Source organism: Coffea arabica, chromosome 10c, assembly GCF_036785885.1.
Source record: "Coffea arabica cultivar ET-39 chromosome 10c, Coffea Arabica ET-39 HiFi, whole genome shotgun sequence".
NCBI lineage: Eukaryota > Viridiplantae > Streptophyta > Magnoliopsida > Gentianales > Rubiaceae > Coffea > Coffea arabica.
Genome location: NC_092329.1, coordinates 12,337,631 through 12,356,667, shown reverse-complemented (window position 1 = coordinate 12,356,667; position 19,037 = coordinate 12,337,631). Strand labels below are relative to the sequence as shown.

At 34.3% G+C, this 19,037-nt stretch overlaps 1 protein-coding gene across 13 annotated transcripts; it reads right to left on the bottom strand.

The window, feature by feature from the left end:
* Window positions 1-8,476: 8,476 nt before the first annotated feature.
* On the bottom strand, window positions 8,477-17,290 carry LOC113714355 (putative late blight resistance protein homolog R1B-16). Of its 13 annotated transcripts, none has more exons than XR_011822410.1 (5): window positions 16,905-17,290; window positions 12,332-15,126; window positions 11,215-11,321; window positions 9,020-9,244; window positions 8,477-8,817 (listed from the first exon to the last, which is right to left on the bottom strand). XR_011822410.1 is itself a non-coding variant. In XM_072069064.1 (3 exons), exon 2 carries the CDS (start codon window positions 14,986-14,988, stop codon window positions 12,361-12,363), a length of 2,628 nt encoding a protein of 875 aa, XP_071925165.1. In that variant the 5' UTR covers window positions 14,989-15,126; window positions 16,905-17,290; the 3' UTR covers window positions 8,477-11,321; window positions 12,332-12,360. The 13 variants fall into 13 exon arrangements, 4 of the variants coding, with proteins under 4 accessions (XP_071925165.1, XP_027093960.2, XP_027093959.2 ...); XR_011822412.1 differs by having other exon boundaries at window positions 9,180-9,244; window positions 11,114-11,321; window positions 12,332-15,069; XR_011822415.1 differs by having other exon boundaries at window positions 9,180-9,244; window positions 12,332-15,069.
* Between the last annotated feature and the right edge of the window lie 1,747 nt (window positions 17,291-19,037).

Sequence of the window (19,037 nt, the reverse complement as noted above, 5' to 3'; positions counted from 1 at the left end):
AAGAAAAATATTGTGTTAGTGCAGCTAGTCAATTACGGGCATGATTTATCATTCTCTCAAGTGGCAAATTGAGAGTTGAAACATATTATCCTCTGAATTATAAATTTAACGAGTACAAAATGTTACACTAATCTAAAATGATCTATTGAATTCCCTTTAGAAGTAGGTTAAGAGTAGGACGGTAAAAAAAAATAAATAAATAAAAATAAAAAAGGGCTATCAAAATTTAGAAAAAGAAAGGGATACTTTTTCACTCAATTAAAGGTGCGTTTGATAAAATTGAAATTTGAAAATTGAAGCCTGCGATCTGAATCTAAAGTTTGAATTCGTTAAATTATTGAATCGTTAAATATTAAATCTAATACATTTGAGTACATATCATATTTAGTGATAAGTGAATAACTTATCACTTAATTTTGGAAGTAAGTTTTACCTATGAAATTCAGCGTTACTTAATTAATTCAAATGTTCAATTTTTTTTATTATCAAACGATCTGAATATATTAAGATCTGAATCCATTAAATTTAAGTGCTAAACTGAGTTATCAAACAAGGCTTAAGTGGGTATTTTGCATCTCCTACACTTTGATAAGAGACTATTTTATTTTGATTTAATTAAATATAATGGTGTTTGAATCATTTTGTAAACAATGATATTAAAGTTCGGAGGAAGGATTTCTACGTATATACTTCTATGTATATCAAGGGGACCGACAATTCGGAGTGGTCCATATTACAATGAAACGTCTAGCCTGGATTTTGTCAAAGAACCGATAATGACTTTTATGTGATTTATGAACATCACGCAATATACCTAATATGATAATAATAGGCATTCAAAGCGGAAAGGGATAATTTCACAAACCTATTCTGAGGTTTATAATAATTGCAAAGAGCTCCAATTAGGTTTTAAAAATTGCACATACCTCCCCTATTTTTACTATTTATGTAACAATGTAGGTTTAACAAACTAGATTTTCTCTCAAAAATCCTAAATTGCTCTTTTGTACAAAACTAAAAAAGAAAAATACAATATATTGAATCACTTTTTTCCATACTTTGCACAAATCCACTACCCTGATTCCTAACAACTACCCAAGCATAAACTCTAATTTCAAATCTCACTAGCTATCCCAATGATCCTAAATTGCATATATAGCATTAATGCTTGTCAGGCAAAAGAAAAAAAATAGACGCACACACACCCATCGACAACCAATTTTATACCTCAAGCGTAAAACTCAATGCCCCAACACCTTTTGAATACAAGCTAATCTAGTCTAGAACCATCGTTATAACACTCTCATATCCTTAAAAATATATACATCTAAGAAGTATAGAATAAATTCTACATCTATAACAAAATGATAACCAACAATTACTAATCCAATGAAAGAAGTCCTTGTGCAAAACATTGGTATTTTACAAAAAAAAAAATTTTTATAACAGACAAAATACAACAAATTTCATATTTTTTTTCCTTCATATTTCAATCATCAATTTCATTGTTGATTTATCTATCACCGTGATTCTTTTCATTTCGTTTTAGTTTGACACATAATCTGCTCCTCTATTGATTTTACAATTTCAATCTACTAATATCCGTAAAACTGAAGATAATAAAAAGAGGACATAGTAGTATAATATCTAGAAAAGGAAGGAGCAAAAGAGATATAAGATAGAGAAACATTGGTTTTGCAAATCTATTGTCTTAAATTGTGAATTATCTATCAAGTGGAGGGTATTATAGGTACTTTACTATACCAAGGGAGGTAATTATAATTACTTAAACCTAAGGGAAGCTGAGTGAAATTTTCAGAAACCTCATTTTCAGAAACCTCAAGGGAGGTTTCTGAAATTATCCCGAAAAAAAATCCTACCTTGGATTGTGCTGTATCTTAGCATCCCACGATGAGAGGATATGATTTTTAACTCTTTTGCTGTTTTTCCGTTTTTCTTTGTGGTCTTCTTTTGTTGTTCCCAGGCAAGGGAGCATGAAAAAGTGGAAAGAGGAATTAGGAAGATAACGGGAATTAGAAGCCAGAATCATGTAATCATGAAGCATAGTCATAGTTATCCTCGCTAATGCCTGAATATACGTGGATTGCAGGTAGTCCGAATTATTGCTCCTAGAAGTTATAGTTTAATTCTGTGATAGATCAATGGCAGAAGCAAAATTGTTAGAAAATTTTTCCAAAATGTATACATAATGGATATAAATACTGTCCTTAATTTAGTCGTGTAGACATACGAATGAATTAATGTGTATATACATTATTCCAATTACATACTTATTAATTGAAAACGATATATACGAATATCAGTGGTGTAAATTAACTTGATAAATTGATCAACTCACCCCAAAAAGCCTCGTACACCTAACTAACTTTCGGGTTGGGTATTTAAACTTCGATCCCATTAGCACTGAATGACTGGTAGGTCATTGCTTTTTGGCCTTTGTGATGTCTTCATCATTTGGGTGTTTGTGTTTCAATTTTAGTGCTGTCATTTACCTTTAAAGGATGGCCCCTCTGGGCAGCTCATTTGGTCACGACAGCCCTTTGAAAGTCGTTGTTCAGCTCCGCCACCAGGGATCGAGTCCCAGCGGTTATCGTGTTCGGAGAAAAGGGGTCTCTCCTCATGGGCCGGAGTGGGATTAATCGGGGCTCATAAGGATTGATTCGGACACCCACTCCGTCAGTAAAAAAAAAAAAAAAAACCTTCAAAGGGTGGTCCATGTGCCAAGCAACTTCAGCTGGAACAATACGAAGACAGCAGTGGCTAAAGCATGATCCATTTACTAACAAATGAAAATTTGGCGTTTTGTTTGTGTGTGTGACCAAATGAAAAATGGAAATTAAGTGTAATTAATTGAAGTGATGACTTAAACACCACTTGGCTGGAAAGACTGGAACTATCCAGATTTGCATTTTTTGGATGTCTAAGGTTCAGAGCAAACAGGGTATGTCTGGAAATCCTAGAATTCAGCGCCCCATCCATCTTGAAAGTGATAAGTATGAAACTTTAGATGATATGATTGCAATGCAGGCTAACATAGGCGCATTTACATGTCATATGTTTTTCATAATAAAATATTCTTTTTTCTTTTTCTTTTTCTTTTTTTGAAGGAATATACCTTTTAAGGAAAAAAAAAAGTGGGAGGCGTTGAACCGAAAACGTTCTACTTACAACCCTCTTACCTTACTATCTATCCGACTCTCCTTGAAGGAAAATACTCTATTTTTGTTGTTTCAATAATAATATTTCTATTTTGATTTTATTGAGAAATCATAAAAAAGATACAACAAGACAACACAAAAAGTATGTGAATGCTTTCAAGTTCACCCCAAAACAAGTTTTACATAAAACAAGCATCTCTAAATCTGGGGATTGTCAAGGTAGTTGATCTTACTATTGCATAAATTTGGTGTTGAATCCCATTACTTGTGATTTACTATGAGTCAGATGAAGTATTATTGCACTTGAAAATGTTCTTTCATTTCGTCTAATTTGTAAAGACCCTTCAACCAATTTATCCAAAAAAATAAGTAAAAAAAAAAACTAACAACTTATCCAAGCAATAGTGTCCAACAGACGTGTTATGCTTCCTAGAAAAATTTGAAGGTTTTGTAACACGAGTCAACTGGAAAGGAATTTACAGCATAAGGGACCATATAATCAGAGTACAATTTGGAAAAAGCTCAAGAATTTGCGAGGTCCAAAATAGAATTTGCCTAGAAACTGCTCTTGCTCACAAAATGCAGGCGAAAGGTAGTCACTGATCAATTAATTACCCAATCAGAAAGGTATAGTAGGAGAGAAATGAACGTCTTGGCTGAAATCATGGTGAGCCCACAACATGATAAAGCTAATAAAGTTGATGATTACATTTTTTTTTTTTGCACAAGCAACAAACAAAAGTTTCATCAATTTTGTCTAACGATAATCAACAAAGTTTTGATTTGGGCAGCACAGCACCATGCTAAAGCAGTAAAGAAATCTACATATGCTAGATTAATAATGCAGCAAAGATTACAGTTATTGCTCCTTCATTAGCTTCTTTTTCCAGTTCTTGGGATGAATGATTGAGGTAGGTGAAAATCACAAATCTAACTGCTAAATGCATAGCTAGCCCACATGTGAGCAAGCTCTTTCATGAACAACATAATTGCAATGAAGACATTGTTGGCAATTATTAACAGTTAAATGAATTGAAGACTCTTCAACCCCACCAAAATTGTATATAGAGTTGACAAGTACATGTTCCCATAATGATAAATGGAAGGAATCTATAAAGGGTATATCATGCATGTGTTAGCTTCTTTGCTCTTTGTTTTGTTTGGTGGCTTTCATGCTCACATGCAGCACATGCAATCCTTTGGCTCCTTTCATTTGTGGTCTTCTCAGAGTGTGGTGCCTTAGCTGTATTGAATACAAAGAAGGAACTAATATATATAAAGGTTTGTGTTGTCTATGCTAATTTTTTGTGTTTGCATATAATGACCACCCCAGATGAGATTTTCTTATGGAGTTAAGTATCTCTAATCAGACATGAAGTATAGTTACAAAGTCAGAAGAATCTGGAGCTGGAAAGTGAAAAATATTTGGAGGATAAAACAAACAAAAATGCCCTTTAGGCCCACCAATTGAAGAACAATTTTTAAGGCTTTAAACACTTGTTCATATCTGTAATGAAGCTATATTAAAGAAAGCCAATCCTAGAAGATGAAGTTTCACTTGATTATTAGGGTTTCTAGTTGATAGAGGTAATTTGTACCTGAAAATGTTTTGCTGCAGTAAACACCAAAGAGAAAGAACGTGATGAACCCACAATTAGGGTTTTTTTTAATATTTTTGAAAGCAACCCGTAATTAAGGCTATATAGGATTAATTAGTGCACCATATTATTTGCCACATGATTGTTAATTAGTTGTAACTTTTTACCAAAAAAAAAAAAAAAAAGAGGGAGGATATTAAGCTTGTGATACAAATTACAATAATGTATTCTCAATTTCCACTTGTTGCAATTTAAGCTAAACCTCTATATTCGACCCTTTGGTAGTAGAATAGTAGTTAAAAAAACAACAAATAAAGTGCAGCAACACTATTATTCTACTCATTGCTTGGGATTAACATGCTACGATCAATTGCATAATTTGCTTTAAAAGTAAAAATCCAACTATCACATAATGTAAAAGTGCTGAAAAATAAGTGATCTAATAAAAAAAAATTAATTCTAAGCCTTTTTAGTTATAAATTTTATATGGTACAAAGTGATATTATTCATATTATCCACTTTCATCAAACATTTGGATACCTCACAGGCTATAAAGGCCAATGGGAAAATCGAGTCAACCATTTTTTTTTCTTCATGGAATGTTGCAAAACAACCTAGGATTATCTTTTCACGGTTTATTTATTGATTTATTTTTCTCTTGGAAGATGGGAGGTAGAGGCTAAAACAGACAAGGGCTTCTTAAATTGGCACATCAAATCACTGTACCAAAAAAGGGGACAGAGTTTTATTAAGCTTTTATGTGCCGTTCTTGTCATGCTGTACCAAATGGATCTTTGAATTGAAGGCTTTCATACTGCGATGTTCAATTTTACACCATAGCCGACACTTCCAATGACTCTATGCGTCTTCTTGGTTGGTGGCATTAAAGTAATCAGTGTAACGGACGAGTTCACCTACAAAAAGCGAGTTGAAAATTCTCGCTACGTGTTGAAGTGATAAGCAAAAACATAAAAATCTTTGAAATCAATGAGATGATCATCTTTATCTTTATTTTTATCGTATTAACTCGTCTGTCACATAGAGTAGCATTTTCCATAATGGAAATGGATACTAGTCAATTGTTTGGCATGCTAGCAATTGTTTTTAGTAACAAGACGAGTGCTAGGGGTAATCTCATGTTCTTTTTCTGTACAGTGAATTGTTGAAGAATTTTTTTTTTTTCTACTTTTAGAATTACTACCAAAAGTTCTTCTAGGATTGATGAGATTTTTTGTGGTTCAAGTAAGAATCTAAAAGGGAGTATTTGAAAAGTTTACCAGAGTCTTATAAATAAATTACCAAACTAATGTCTTTATCAACCAATGATTTAGACTTGAGAGCTCAGTTTGAGGAATACTTCCAATCCATATATAGATTGACATTTGATATTTTGGAAAAGAAGGAAATATTCAATACTCAAAAATATTTTACAAACTTACTTCCCGTATAGTATTTTCTATTTTTTTTTTTTGGCTTTGCGACTTGTACAAATATGTGTCCTTTCTAGGGGCTTTGATAAACAATCTTCACATTTTGTTGCAAGGGGGATGATAAATACTTCTGCGGTGAACGTAAAAATGGTTGTGTTTAGAAACTAAACAAAAATTTTCCTATCTTTTTATGAATTAGTAAACTTGCACCACTCCTATTGGAAATTTTTCCTAAAATTTAACTGTTGTCATTGCATTAAAAAGAAATTCAGTTAGGTTTTTCCAACGAGAACTTTCCACAAAATATAAAAAGAGAAAAAAAATAACTCCATCTGAATGTCATCTGAATTACCAAATTTCTATATAAAAATAGAGGAAAAAAGTTCAAGATAGTGAAAGGGTTTGTTAAAGATTGACACGACAAGACATAGAGATTATGGGTTTAAATTCTCTTCTTCTCCTCGTTTCTTAAATCACATCTCTCGCTGCTCGAAAAAAATGGAATGGTACCAAGAATCTAATAAAAGGGGAATAAGATTTAGAGGAGAACAATGGTATAAAGTGAAAGCGTGATTCTTTCTTTTGGATCTTTATCCAAAAAAGTGATCATCCTTCTGGAAATCAATATAACACCAGCATCCAAAAGAATGTCCATCCCTAGTTCAGCTCAAAGAATCTCCTAAAAAGGCCTTCATCGATTCTTTTCAGCTAAAGGTGTTTTGGACTGTTCAATTTTTTGCCCAAATAGTTCAAACTTTAATTCTAGTTCTCAATGTTCAAAAAGTGCCATTTCCATCAGAAAAAGAACCGACCATTTCTCTCTCTTCGCAAAAAAGGGAACAGAAAAGGAAAAAGAACATTGGATGGAAAATTGTGCCTGACTGGACGGTTACTAAAATAGGTGGGCCTTTTAATTTGATCCAATTCACCCTAGTTAAGAGATGGGTCAACCTGATAACTTGGGTAGACTAATTTGGGCCCAGCCCGTTAGTCCCTTCCAATTTTTTAAATTTTAGAGAAACAGCAAAATATTTCTTTTGTGCATATTGAGGAAAAATATTTGAAGATAAACCACCGTTTAGCATTGAAACAAGTTGAATCCCTTGTAACAATCACATGTCCGACCACTATTGTATACAAAATATCACAAAAATGTCAAATGCCATTCTAATACTAAATAGTAAGTTTAAGCACTAATAATGTAATAAAAAAACCTATGGACTAAATAACATCACATGAGTCATTTAAAAAATAAAAGAAGAAGGAAACGATGTAAAACTCTACCAAACTCATTTCTATCTGTGTTCCAACTCTCTCTCTCCAAAAGAAAACCTAAGAACCAAACTTCAACAAACATTCAAGTTGGGCATGGTGTGATCCAACATATGTCGAAGACATCAATTTCTAATTCCCGGTTCGTCAAGAAGCATGCATGCAATAGATTCTACTTTCAAAAGGCTAGAATCAAGACAATGAAGACTGATCTTGATAATTGTGTTCTTCTAGTTGCTTTGGTTCTTGGTGGCAATCAATTGACTCATGTGAGTCCTTAAACTTAATACTTAGTATTAGAATGGCATTTGACATTTTTTATACAATAGTGGGCGGACATGTGACTGTCACATGACTTTTTCCGGTAGCAATTTGGGAAAAAATCATCAAGGGTACTAAATGTGTTCAAAATTTGAAAGTTTGGGCACCGGATTTGTTATCATCCAAATTTTGGGACTAAAACCGCTCATATGTCAAAGTTTTGATACCAAAACTACATTTTTCTTGATGGAAAATTGTGCTTTACTGGATAGTTACTAAAATAGTTGGGCATTTTAGTTTGATCCAATTCACCCTAGTTCAGAAATGGGTCAACCTGATAACTTGGGTGGACTAATTTGGGCCTAGTTAGAGGAACAACAAAATATTTCTTTTGTGCATATTGAGGAAAAATATTTGAAGATAAACCATCGTTTAGCATTGAAACAAGTTGAAGCCCTTCATTAGAAATAACAGATTGACTATATTACATGTCCAATGTCTTTGATCCAGTGTCTAAAAATTGAGAGTTCAAAATTTAGAGATTTTGAATTCAAATTCTCCTTTTCCTCCGTCCTCCTAAAATCTCAATTATATATATATATATATATTAGATATCATCATCCATAATTTTCACTAAATATTTACTCTAATTGCCTTCAGTGATATAATTTTTTTATTAGACCATTTTATGTACTCCTTAAATATAAAGTTCTAGTTTATACAAACGATTCAAGAGTTTTGACACATAAAAAGTATCTTAAAATTTACAAGTTCTCGTTGAACACGTGACAAGGATTTATAATACACTTGCTCCTGCAGAGATTCTGTTACACTAATCCTACTTATAAGATTAAATCTGAAGGTACCAAACACCAATATGGTTTAGCGACAAACACAATCCCCTATAGGAAGTAAAATCATCTTACGTTGAATTTTATGCTGGGGTGTGATGGCATTGTTCCCTTATGCAGCAAACACAGATACGCGTCTTTGGCGTCTCATCAACCACAGAGAGAGTGCAGCACTCGTTGATCTAGCATATCTCAAGGGGGCAAATTGAAATGGCAATCCAGAAACCTGACCATTAAAATCAATCACATTAATTTACTTTAATTCAAACTTGGATTAACTTTTAACCAACTGCAAAAGGTTAACAGTTTAGACACCAAGGAGTTTTGATCCAATTTGTATGTTTTATTTTAACCATAGGCAACTGGTAATTGTAAATCTAGATAGATGACAGAAATCACATTGCAAGTACATCAGAATTTGATCATACAAGATCAGAAGCCATCCCAAGTAGAGCGAACAAATTTACTTCGCTACTAATCGGTTCAAGTCTCTTGTTGTTCTTGTCTCTTAGCAATCCAATTCCCCTACAGAATCCCATCCATCCCACTGTTTTCATTCCTTTTTGCTACAAAGTGACTGCTACTAACCTTCTCAAATACATGGTCAAAGATAGAAAATTGCAGAGATATACTCCTAAATCTTCTTTCAAAACCTGCATCATATGAAAGGCAGCTTTCTTCAGCTCTGAAAGAAGGGGTGATTTCATTTAGTTGGACTACAGACCAACTAACCATTCCACCATGTACCAACATTCCATCAACAAAAATTAACAAATTGTGCACCAGAGTTAGATAGGCAAACAAATCAGTACAAGACAAAAACATAACTGAGATTTGTCTGTGAGATTAATCACCTATGATTTTCAATGTTCTGTACTACCTTACAGATGACCAGCAGGAAGAATATCATATAGCTTGACAAAAATATGTCCTCAAGGCACAATACAATTAACATTACAGGAAAAGGCTTGATGGCAAAAGGTGTAAATAAGTTCATAGAGTTAAAAAATTTAGGACAAAATAAAAGGCATCCGTGCAAGTATACTAGTCAGTCAGGCAATCAAATTGTACGAGATGAAGGTGAAGGCAATGAGTACACTTGTTTCTGGATCAATAAGAAAATAATCAAATTTCAAGTAGTAAACTGCTTGATCTGGCAATTGGCTTTTGTCTATCCTCGTTGTTACTAAGATAAAGCCATCTTTCTCACTCTGGAAACAGCCGAAATTCCCAGGTGATGCAACCTGAAGTATACCAGCTCTTAGGTAATTGCACCTAGAGGAATTCAAGGCCAAGCAACTCAATCACATCTTTTCTAATTGTGGTATGTTGAAGTAATTAAGCCAGGAGAAGAATTGGGGGAGCCAACAACTTCACTGGACAGGTTCACATGCAATGGAAACAGAAGAAACAGAAATCTGAGTCACCTAAAGTCTTAACAGTCATTGTTCAAATTTCCTTCTCATTTACTTGTCCATATCTCCTCCACGAGTGGATAGCTTTGAGAACCACATGGAAAGAACATCCTAAGTGACTTCTATAGGTAGTTTATAAAGCTTGGACTTTTTTCATTTTCTTACTTTTTATTTTCTGATAAGACAGTAAATCATGTGTATACTATACAAAGAAATGAGAACAATTGAGACGTTAATTACCAAACTTCAATATCGTTTCAAGAGGTATCATGTAGATCTCCCTATAAAGATTGATAATCCCACCTACTTCTGAGAAACATATAAAGTATCTTCAAAATGTAGCAATATTAAGATGACTATCTCCTTTAAGAGGATTACTGCTGGTCATTCAGACAACTATAAAAAGAGTACTAAAGTACTTTCAGCTCCTATTTTCTACAGATGTAACACCCCATGCCCACGGGATGGCCCAATAACTTTTTGAGCTGAAACCACGAATTCAAAATGGTTAACAAAAAGTTATTAGTAACCCAACGGGCCGGACGTTATAATCCCTTTCATTTTCCTTCTCCATCCTAATGTCGGACAGACGTACAGGCTTTGCGAGGATGCAAAGTCCTTAGGTGGGGGTGAGTGTGATACCCCATACATCCATCCCGCGTCGGGATGGAGAAGGAAAAGGAAAGGAAATAATGTCCGCCCCGTTGGGTTACTAATAACTTTGGGTTAACCACTCTGAGCTCGTGGTTTCAGCTCAAAAAGTTATTGGGCCAGCCCGTGGGCGCAGGGTGTTACAACAGATCTACTTGATTCATATAAACAAATAATTAACAGCATTAGCTTGAGGAAGCAAAAGAGAGGCACTGCTATAGAAGAACAGAAGATAACCAACTTTTCAAAACGTTCACAATGCACCAACTTTTTATCTTTCCTAAGCTAAATAAAAGGTGACCCTATGAAGTGAAACAACAGAAAAGCAGTATTTCCAAGTAAAACAAGATGTCATTATTATAAACGCATGCTTAAAGTATGCCATTGTACACCTACTGGATGCTGATGCATCCTCTATCAACAGTGTCAAGTTAAATGAAATTTCTGTAATCTTACTGAGGATGTGTGCAAGATGCAGTCTGCCATTGTACACCTACTGGATGCTGATGCATCCTCTATCAACAGTGTCAAGTTAAATGAAATTTCTGTAATCTTACTGAGGATGTGTGCAAGATGCAGTCTTGTGGCCCTTTTTCATATTTTTACGAGCATCTTCCTGGGATGTCTATTTGGAGGTAGCCTTGTCCTACTTTTAGAAACTTCCCTGAAAAAGCAAAGCTAGTTAACACACAAAGTTTATTTTGAAGAATCTAGTTGTAATGCTGCTAAAAGTAAATCAAGACTTTGTTTAATGAAGATCAAATGTATGACACAGACTGAACAGTAGCAGTTACTCAAAACCTAAGTTCTCTTAAATTTGAAGGTACTATCTACGACCACAACTTTAAGTTCTGAAAACCATAAGGAAGGTTGTGTAACAAAATTATTGCTTTAAATAGCAGAAAGAAGTATTTGATGAAACAAGATGGCCTAAAGTTGCAAGCAATTCCAAAGTTATAGCTAGAGAGCCAGATAATTATTTGTGACAGACATTCCTAGATTCCACTTGATGAGAATAATCTAATGTCCTAAGCTCCACTTCCTTTTTTTTTTTTTTTTTTTTTTAAATTATCAGACAGCTTTATTTGGAATGAAAGTAAACATCTAATGAAGTAAGAGCCCAGAAGCAAACGCACAGATGCTATGCTCCATTGACACTGCCTATCTATACTTACAATATAGATTGAAAGATCATGCTGTTTAAATGCAGCGTTGCATGCCTCCACCATACAAAATCATATGGACAACAATACTGAAGACTAGTATCAGATTTCCGGACTAGATGCCATACTGATACCTTCAGAAAATTAATTTCACATATGGATAACATACTGATACTTTCAGAAGCCATCTAATGACGAAGTAAGAGCCCAGAAGCAAATGCACGGATGCTATGCTCCATTGACACTGCCTACCTATACTTACAATATAGATTGAAAGATCATGCTGTTTAAATGCAGCGTTGCATGCCTCCACCATACAAAATCATATGGATAACAATAATGAAGACAAGTTTCAGATTTCCAGGACTAGATGCCATACTGATACTTTCAGAAAATTAATTTCCCGCAATTGTCAATTGGGATTTACAGCCTATGTGTTGAATCTCCATTATAATGACACAAAAATTATGGTATAAACTAATAAAGGTAGATGCTGTTGAAGGAAATGTACCAGTGAGAAACAATGTCTCATTCCTCTTCTTAAACTGCAGAGTCAAAACGAACAAGGAGATCATCATTTCCCACACTTTCTTGTTCTTGTTTAATTTGCATAACTGACCTAACAGCATCATAGGAACCGTATACATCAATTATCTGGAGATAAGGAATTTCAGCAAAATCAAGAGGAACTTCTCTAAGGCAGCGGCAGCGAAAAAGGCGAAGGTGCTTAAGACTAGGAAATTGAGTACTGGTTGCTCTCCAATGGACAAGATCTGTCTTATCAATAAGCAAATACTTTAGCTGGGAAAACCCCTCTTCATATTGTTCCCAGTCTGATCCTACAAATGCATTATTTTTCAGTTTGAGCACTTCAAGATTAGGCAACATAGAAAGAACATTCATATCTTTCCATGGTAGGTAGCTGGAACTTAGAGTCAACTTCTTCAGGTTTGGTGGAAATTCATCCACACAGGGAACCCATCGTCTTTCTTCAGCAAATAAGTTTATAAAGTTCAGTTTTAATATTTCAAGTTGATGTAGTTGAGCAACATTACTGATATAGGACCAGCAGTTGCTCTGAATGGGGTAAACTGAACTAATCAAGTTACCAGATGGGAAGACACGATCAAGCCAAAGTTTTTCAGTTACGTGTGCTTCTGCAGTTTCATATAATCCCAACTTCTTTAGATTTGGAAGGCTAGCAATTACTTGCATGGTACAACTTGAGAAGCTCAATTTGGAGAGTGTTTGTAGGTTCCGCAGGACTAAATCGCCTTGTCCATTAATTTCTGCCCCTGCAGGATTGGGCAGAAAACTGCAGAAATTGAAATGGAGATGCCTTAGCTGCTGCATTGTCCACAGTTTCCATGGTAATGTCGTGCATCCAGAATAAATGTTAAGAACCAGAGTTTGCAAATTCCAAAGGTGGGATATAGTTGATGGAAGCTCAGTGACTGATAACGCAAGGAATCTCAAGTTACCAAGTTGTAGAATCTCAACAGGGAAACAATTTAATGCAGAGCGGATGATGTCCAACACTTTGAGCAGCTTGAATGCAGAGTGCCTGAAACAGGAGTACATTGAAAAACGACTAAAGCACAGAACAGAATCTATGTGAGTGGTAGAAAGAATGGGGAAGCTACAATCCATATGGAAACTGAGACGTTGCGCATTGGTTTTGCCTTCATGAAAAACATGGCTGTTGTGATTAACCACGTGCATGAAATTTTCTTTCTCAGCTTCCCTCAAGCACAAGTCCCGCAATATATCATGGATGATACATGTTTTTATTCTGCCATAGGACACTCTCCTGACCAGAATTAAGTTTCTATCGATGAGATCCATCAAACATTCTTCAGCTATCTCTTCCAAGCTTTTCCCTGTCACTTGCTTTAGAAACCCCTCAGCAACCCATAAGTAAATCAGTCTTGACACTGGGATTTCACGATCTTCAGGGAAGGCTCCAAAATAAAGGAAGCATGCTTTCAAAGGAGGAGGTAATTGGTTGTAACTCAATGCAATTATGTCTAAACACTGTTGTGGGTCTCCAGTTACATACGAAGCCACACTATCCGCAAAATTATCCCAGCAATCTCGTGTCCTGTCAATTTTTAGGAGATACCCTGCAACCACAACAATTGCCAGAGGTAGTCCTTGACATTTTGCTGCAATTTCTTTTCCAACTTCCTCCAGCTCTTGGGGGCATCTTTCATCAACAAACAACTTCTGATGCAGTAATTTCCAACTGTCAACTGGGTCTAAAAGCTTGATGTGATGAGGTTTTTCATGGTTAGCATGAACAGCCACCTCCTTGAGCCGGCTAGTTAATATGATTCTACTTCCATTGTTATCATCTGGAAAAATGCTTTTTACAGCATCCCATGCCTCAGTACACCAAATATCATCCAAAACAATTAGATACCTCCTGCCCTTTAAACTTTTGTATAGATGCTCAGCTAAGTCTGCATTATTCATCTCATTATCATTACCAAGCTGGCAAAGATCTTGCAAAAGTATTCTGATTTGAAAGTCTTGAGAAACAGTTACCCACAAACGAACATGAAAGTGAAGTACAATAGAAGGATCCTCATAAAGTCTTCTAGCTAGAGTTGTCTTTCCTACGCCTCCCATCCCTACTATGGGGATCGTTTCCAGTCTCAAAGGTGACTGAGTGAGTCGATCTTTAACTATTTGCAAGTCATTATTAAGACCCACAACATGGTTTTCCATGTATACACGGCGAGATAAACCGCCAAGCACAGGTTCTCCAGCTTGTAAATCTGCGCTGGCAGCATTCTTTCTTTTTTGACTAATTTTATTGAGTTTTTTCAGTATAAAATCAACTTTCTCTGTTAATTTTCGCAAACTCCGGCGAAGGATCCTCCGAGCCTTTTTCCAACTTTTTGCACTTTTGGCTGCATAAACATTTAACAGTTTTGAATCAATGACTTTTCTTGCTTTATAGAACACATCTCTGATCTCCAGTTCCAAATGTTTCATGCTTCCACGATCATATCTCTTCTCAGATTCCTCCAGAAAGCCTCGCAGAAGATTGACTTTGTCGTGGAGAAACTCAACTTGTTCCTTGTAATGAAGGATGGGATGTGGATCGGATTGCAGTAGAAACTCAAGGTTTTCAAGAAGAGCAGTTATATCTGCATAAGCCATTTCTACTTCTTTCTCTCTGTCTCTTTCGTTTTTTTATAGTGGTAGAATGTATTTAAGCAAACGTAATAGTTGAATATAGACCTGCGCCCAGTTTTTGGTACCAAATTCTGTCATTTAAACCAATAATTACCTCTGAATCTACAACAATGGAAAAATTCAAGGTAACATGGTTAAAAGAGAAGGAAAGACAACCAGAAAATACTTTTGCTTCTTTGCAGAAACATGAATTGAATTTCAGCCTCAGTTTTTGGTATATGAATCAAACATATGATTACCTCTTGAATCTTTAGCAACAGCAAGAATACAAGAAAAGGAAATATGGTTAAACAGAGAAAGAAAAACAACCAGAAAATACTTTTGCTTCTTTGCAGAAACATGAACTGAATTTCAGCCAAATTCGAAATGCAAGTATATGGTAAAACAAGAAATAAAACCAATCAAGACTAATAAATCGAGGCAGTAGCATTTCAATTTCTGACAGATTTCTAATGTAACATTAGATCACTAGCAGACGAAAAGCAGAAAAGAGGAAACATAACTCATCCTTTAAAAACAAGAATACCTTTTTTTTTAGCTAAAAACAACATTACATGTTTGTGCCTATGGATATGCAAGCTACTGAATGTGTCAGGGTCACAATGTTGATGTGGATACTAATTTGGGAACTGTCGTTATTTCACCCCAAAAAGGAGAAGAAAAAAAAAGTCCACTTTGAATCTTATTCTTTTCTTCAATGGTACAACCCTTTCCTTGCCAAAGCCAAATCTCTCTTCCAGTTAATCAAGATGCTTAATATTTATTCTTAGTAATCTTAATATATTTCTTTTCCCAAATCACTTAAAAAGTACTGTCAAGGACAGCTGAAATTAAAATTCTTAACCTAGTTAATTGACAACTAGGTTCCTGAAACTTAACAGTTCCTTTATGAGATGAGACTTTCCTTACATCAAATCTGACACATCTAGCATATAACTGCATGTATATTCTACTTAGCTGGTATCCTGAGAAAGTCTCTCTCTTCCTTTCTAAAGAAAGTTACAAAAAAAAAATTAAGTTCCCTGAGGCTGCTAGTTAGTTCTCATTGACTGACTTCAAACCATATATTTCCTTTTTCCAATGCTGAAATATTCTACAGCGTAGCAAGTTAAGGTCTTTCATTTCCCCTTTAGAAAACAAAATATGATGAATCAGGCTCGAGTATAACACTCCTTTTCTTTCCACTTGCATGTAAAATTGATAGAGTTCAATCTCAGATGGCAGCTCTTTTATTTGTTATTGTAACACAGAAATATAATATACAGCCCACAGAAGTTGCAAATCTACAAAAACCATTCTTGCCTTCATCAATTTTGACCTTTATGCCCAAAGAATTCTTCGCCTTAGATGTGGGGCTCAAAACCTTAACCAATTTTGAGTTTTGAAAGCAATTAAGAAAATCCTGGCAAATTGGGTGAATTCAAGTGGCAGACTTTCTTGAACAATTCAGATTTCCTGAGTTGCATATCAAAATTCTTATTGACCCGGTAAGGGTTCGAGATGGGAGGCAACAACTCACCCTCATTCAAGGTCTGGCTATGCCCTGTTCCGGCCTATGAACATAAAATACAGATCTGTTTTGTGTAGTTCTTGAAGAACACAAGTAACTACTGGAAATTAAAAGGAAAATGTGCCATCCTCATCTCTCTCTCCTCATCCATGAATGACATTTAATTGTATTAACTGTAGTTGATTTGCAATGATTTAAGTTTGAATTATGACAACCCTTTTTCTGGATTTATCTTACTAAGTCCGAGTAGTCACACAAAATCAACAGAGTAGCTTGACCCTATAATTTTTTTTTTAAGAAAAAAAAAAGAAAGATAATAATAACAAAAACAAGATTAAATTGAAAGCTAGTATAGTACAAAAATACTTACAAGAGGGATTATCTTTTGCTAGATCAGGAAATCTGGATTGCAGTTTTGTAGCAGCAGAAGTTCAGCTACAGATGATCGTATGCCTTATTGTAGGATGCTTGTTCCCTTCCACGTTATTTTATCATTAACAGAGTATCAAACTTCTTCCACTAGTGAAACTGTCATTGCTTTTCTTTAACAATAAAATAAAAACCCCACAAAAAAAAAAAAAAAAAAAACCGCAGGCCCGTAGCCGTTGGCATTGGATATGTGAAAGATGCGCACTTATTTCCACGTTCACTGTATTAAGGCCGGTGCTAAATGTTTGACTCATTGATATACCTGTCATTACTCGTTACCATCTCTTAGTTTATTACACCTGGGGAAAACGAACAACATGGCTGGTTGGTAAAGACAGAAAAAGTTAATCAAATCACGTTGCAGAAGACATTTTACCTAGGAAAGGGATGTTATGAACGAGTACAAGGGATGGAAAGTGTAAACACTTTGAAATCTAAGCAACAAAATGTTGTTTGTATGCGTTAGTAGACTTGTTCGTTTTTTGAGATAAAACTTATTACTTCATCTATAAAAAGAGAACTTATCCATTTACCAACCTTTTTACATTGTTATATCGGTCAATGGTATCTTTGAGTTTTGGTTTATAAACAGGCAGGGAAAGTGATTTGCTATATCTGTCATTCGTTTGGTGCGACTATACTTGCGTCGAAGAAACCGTTTAAAAAGTCACTCACATCTTATAAAATAATTGTTTTCATTCTTTATTTTTAAAAATATAACTTCACGTCCGTTATAAATTCATATTAGTCAAATTTAGTTCCTAATTAGATTTTCAATTGATTTTTAGATGGAATTCACCATGTATCTTGTATGTGATCATTTTTTAGGGTAAAATGTCAAATCGCATTTCACATAATCTGATTTATAATCCCTAACATTTTACAAAATAATTTTTTTCATCCCTCATTAATCACATGTACAAATAGTTTTTCTTATTTTTGAAAACTTATGCATATATTTATTTGATTTCACCTGAATAGTACAAATAGTATGTAATATATCTCTATTTAATTTTACCTGAACAAGCTAATTATAATTGTAGGTGAAATCAAATATAGATATAGATATATTACATGCTATTCATATTGTTTAAGTAAAATTAAATAGATATATATATGGGTTTAAAAAAAACTATTTGTATAAATTATTAATGAAGGATGAAAAAATTCATTTTATGAAATGTAAATGATTATGGATTGGATTATGTGAAATTTGATTTGATAATTTTTTCCCTCAAAAATAATCACGTGCAAGTTACGTAGTAGATCCCGACAAAAAACTAATTGAAAACTTAGGTAAGAACCAAACTTGACCAATATAAATTTGTAAGGGACATCAAATTACATTTTTAAATGCAAGGAATAAAAAAAATCATTTTATAAAATATAAGAAACGTTTTTTACGATTTTCCCTCCATTTAATTCTAAAGAAGTCTCAATATGGAATATTCTTCAAATTGGTTCGGACAACTTGTCACCAATTATATTTATTATCTTGTAAGAGCTATGATGTGGACCAAGTACAAATTTGTTCGAATAACCTGTATTGACCCTGATTTCTTTATGATCTAATTCGCAATCCAAATAGCTTGATGTAAGAATTAAGATGTGGATTTTGAAGCTTATACGTCGTTGACATTATATGATTGGTTAAAACCTACTTGATCTGTCTTTGTAGTGTTGCGGTTATGTTTATCTGAACTACTTTTTTCCTGCAGATTTCTTACTTTTTTTTTTTTTTTTAATTCACGCACCCTTTTAATTCCTTTCAATAATGACACTATCGTGTGTAGTAAGGGTGTTAGACTAGTGTTCATTGTATTGAGGCCAGTACTAAATTTTGACTCAACACAAAAGGTTCAAGAGTTGTTTCGAAAAGGCTCAACCAATAGCTATTTTGCAAAAGTTTCATGGATTTTAGGCAGGTACTCGTTAAGTTTCATTGAAAGTGTCACAAAAATCATTAAAAGTATCATGTTTTGTCATTAAAAATATCATACTTTTCATTTTAGAATATTTCAAAATATTTGTCATTCTATCAAAAGTCAAATATTCCCACTTTTATCTATATTTA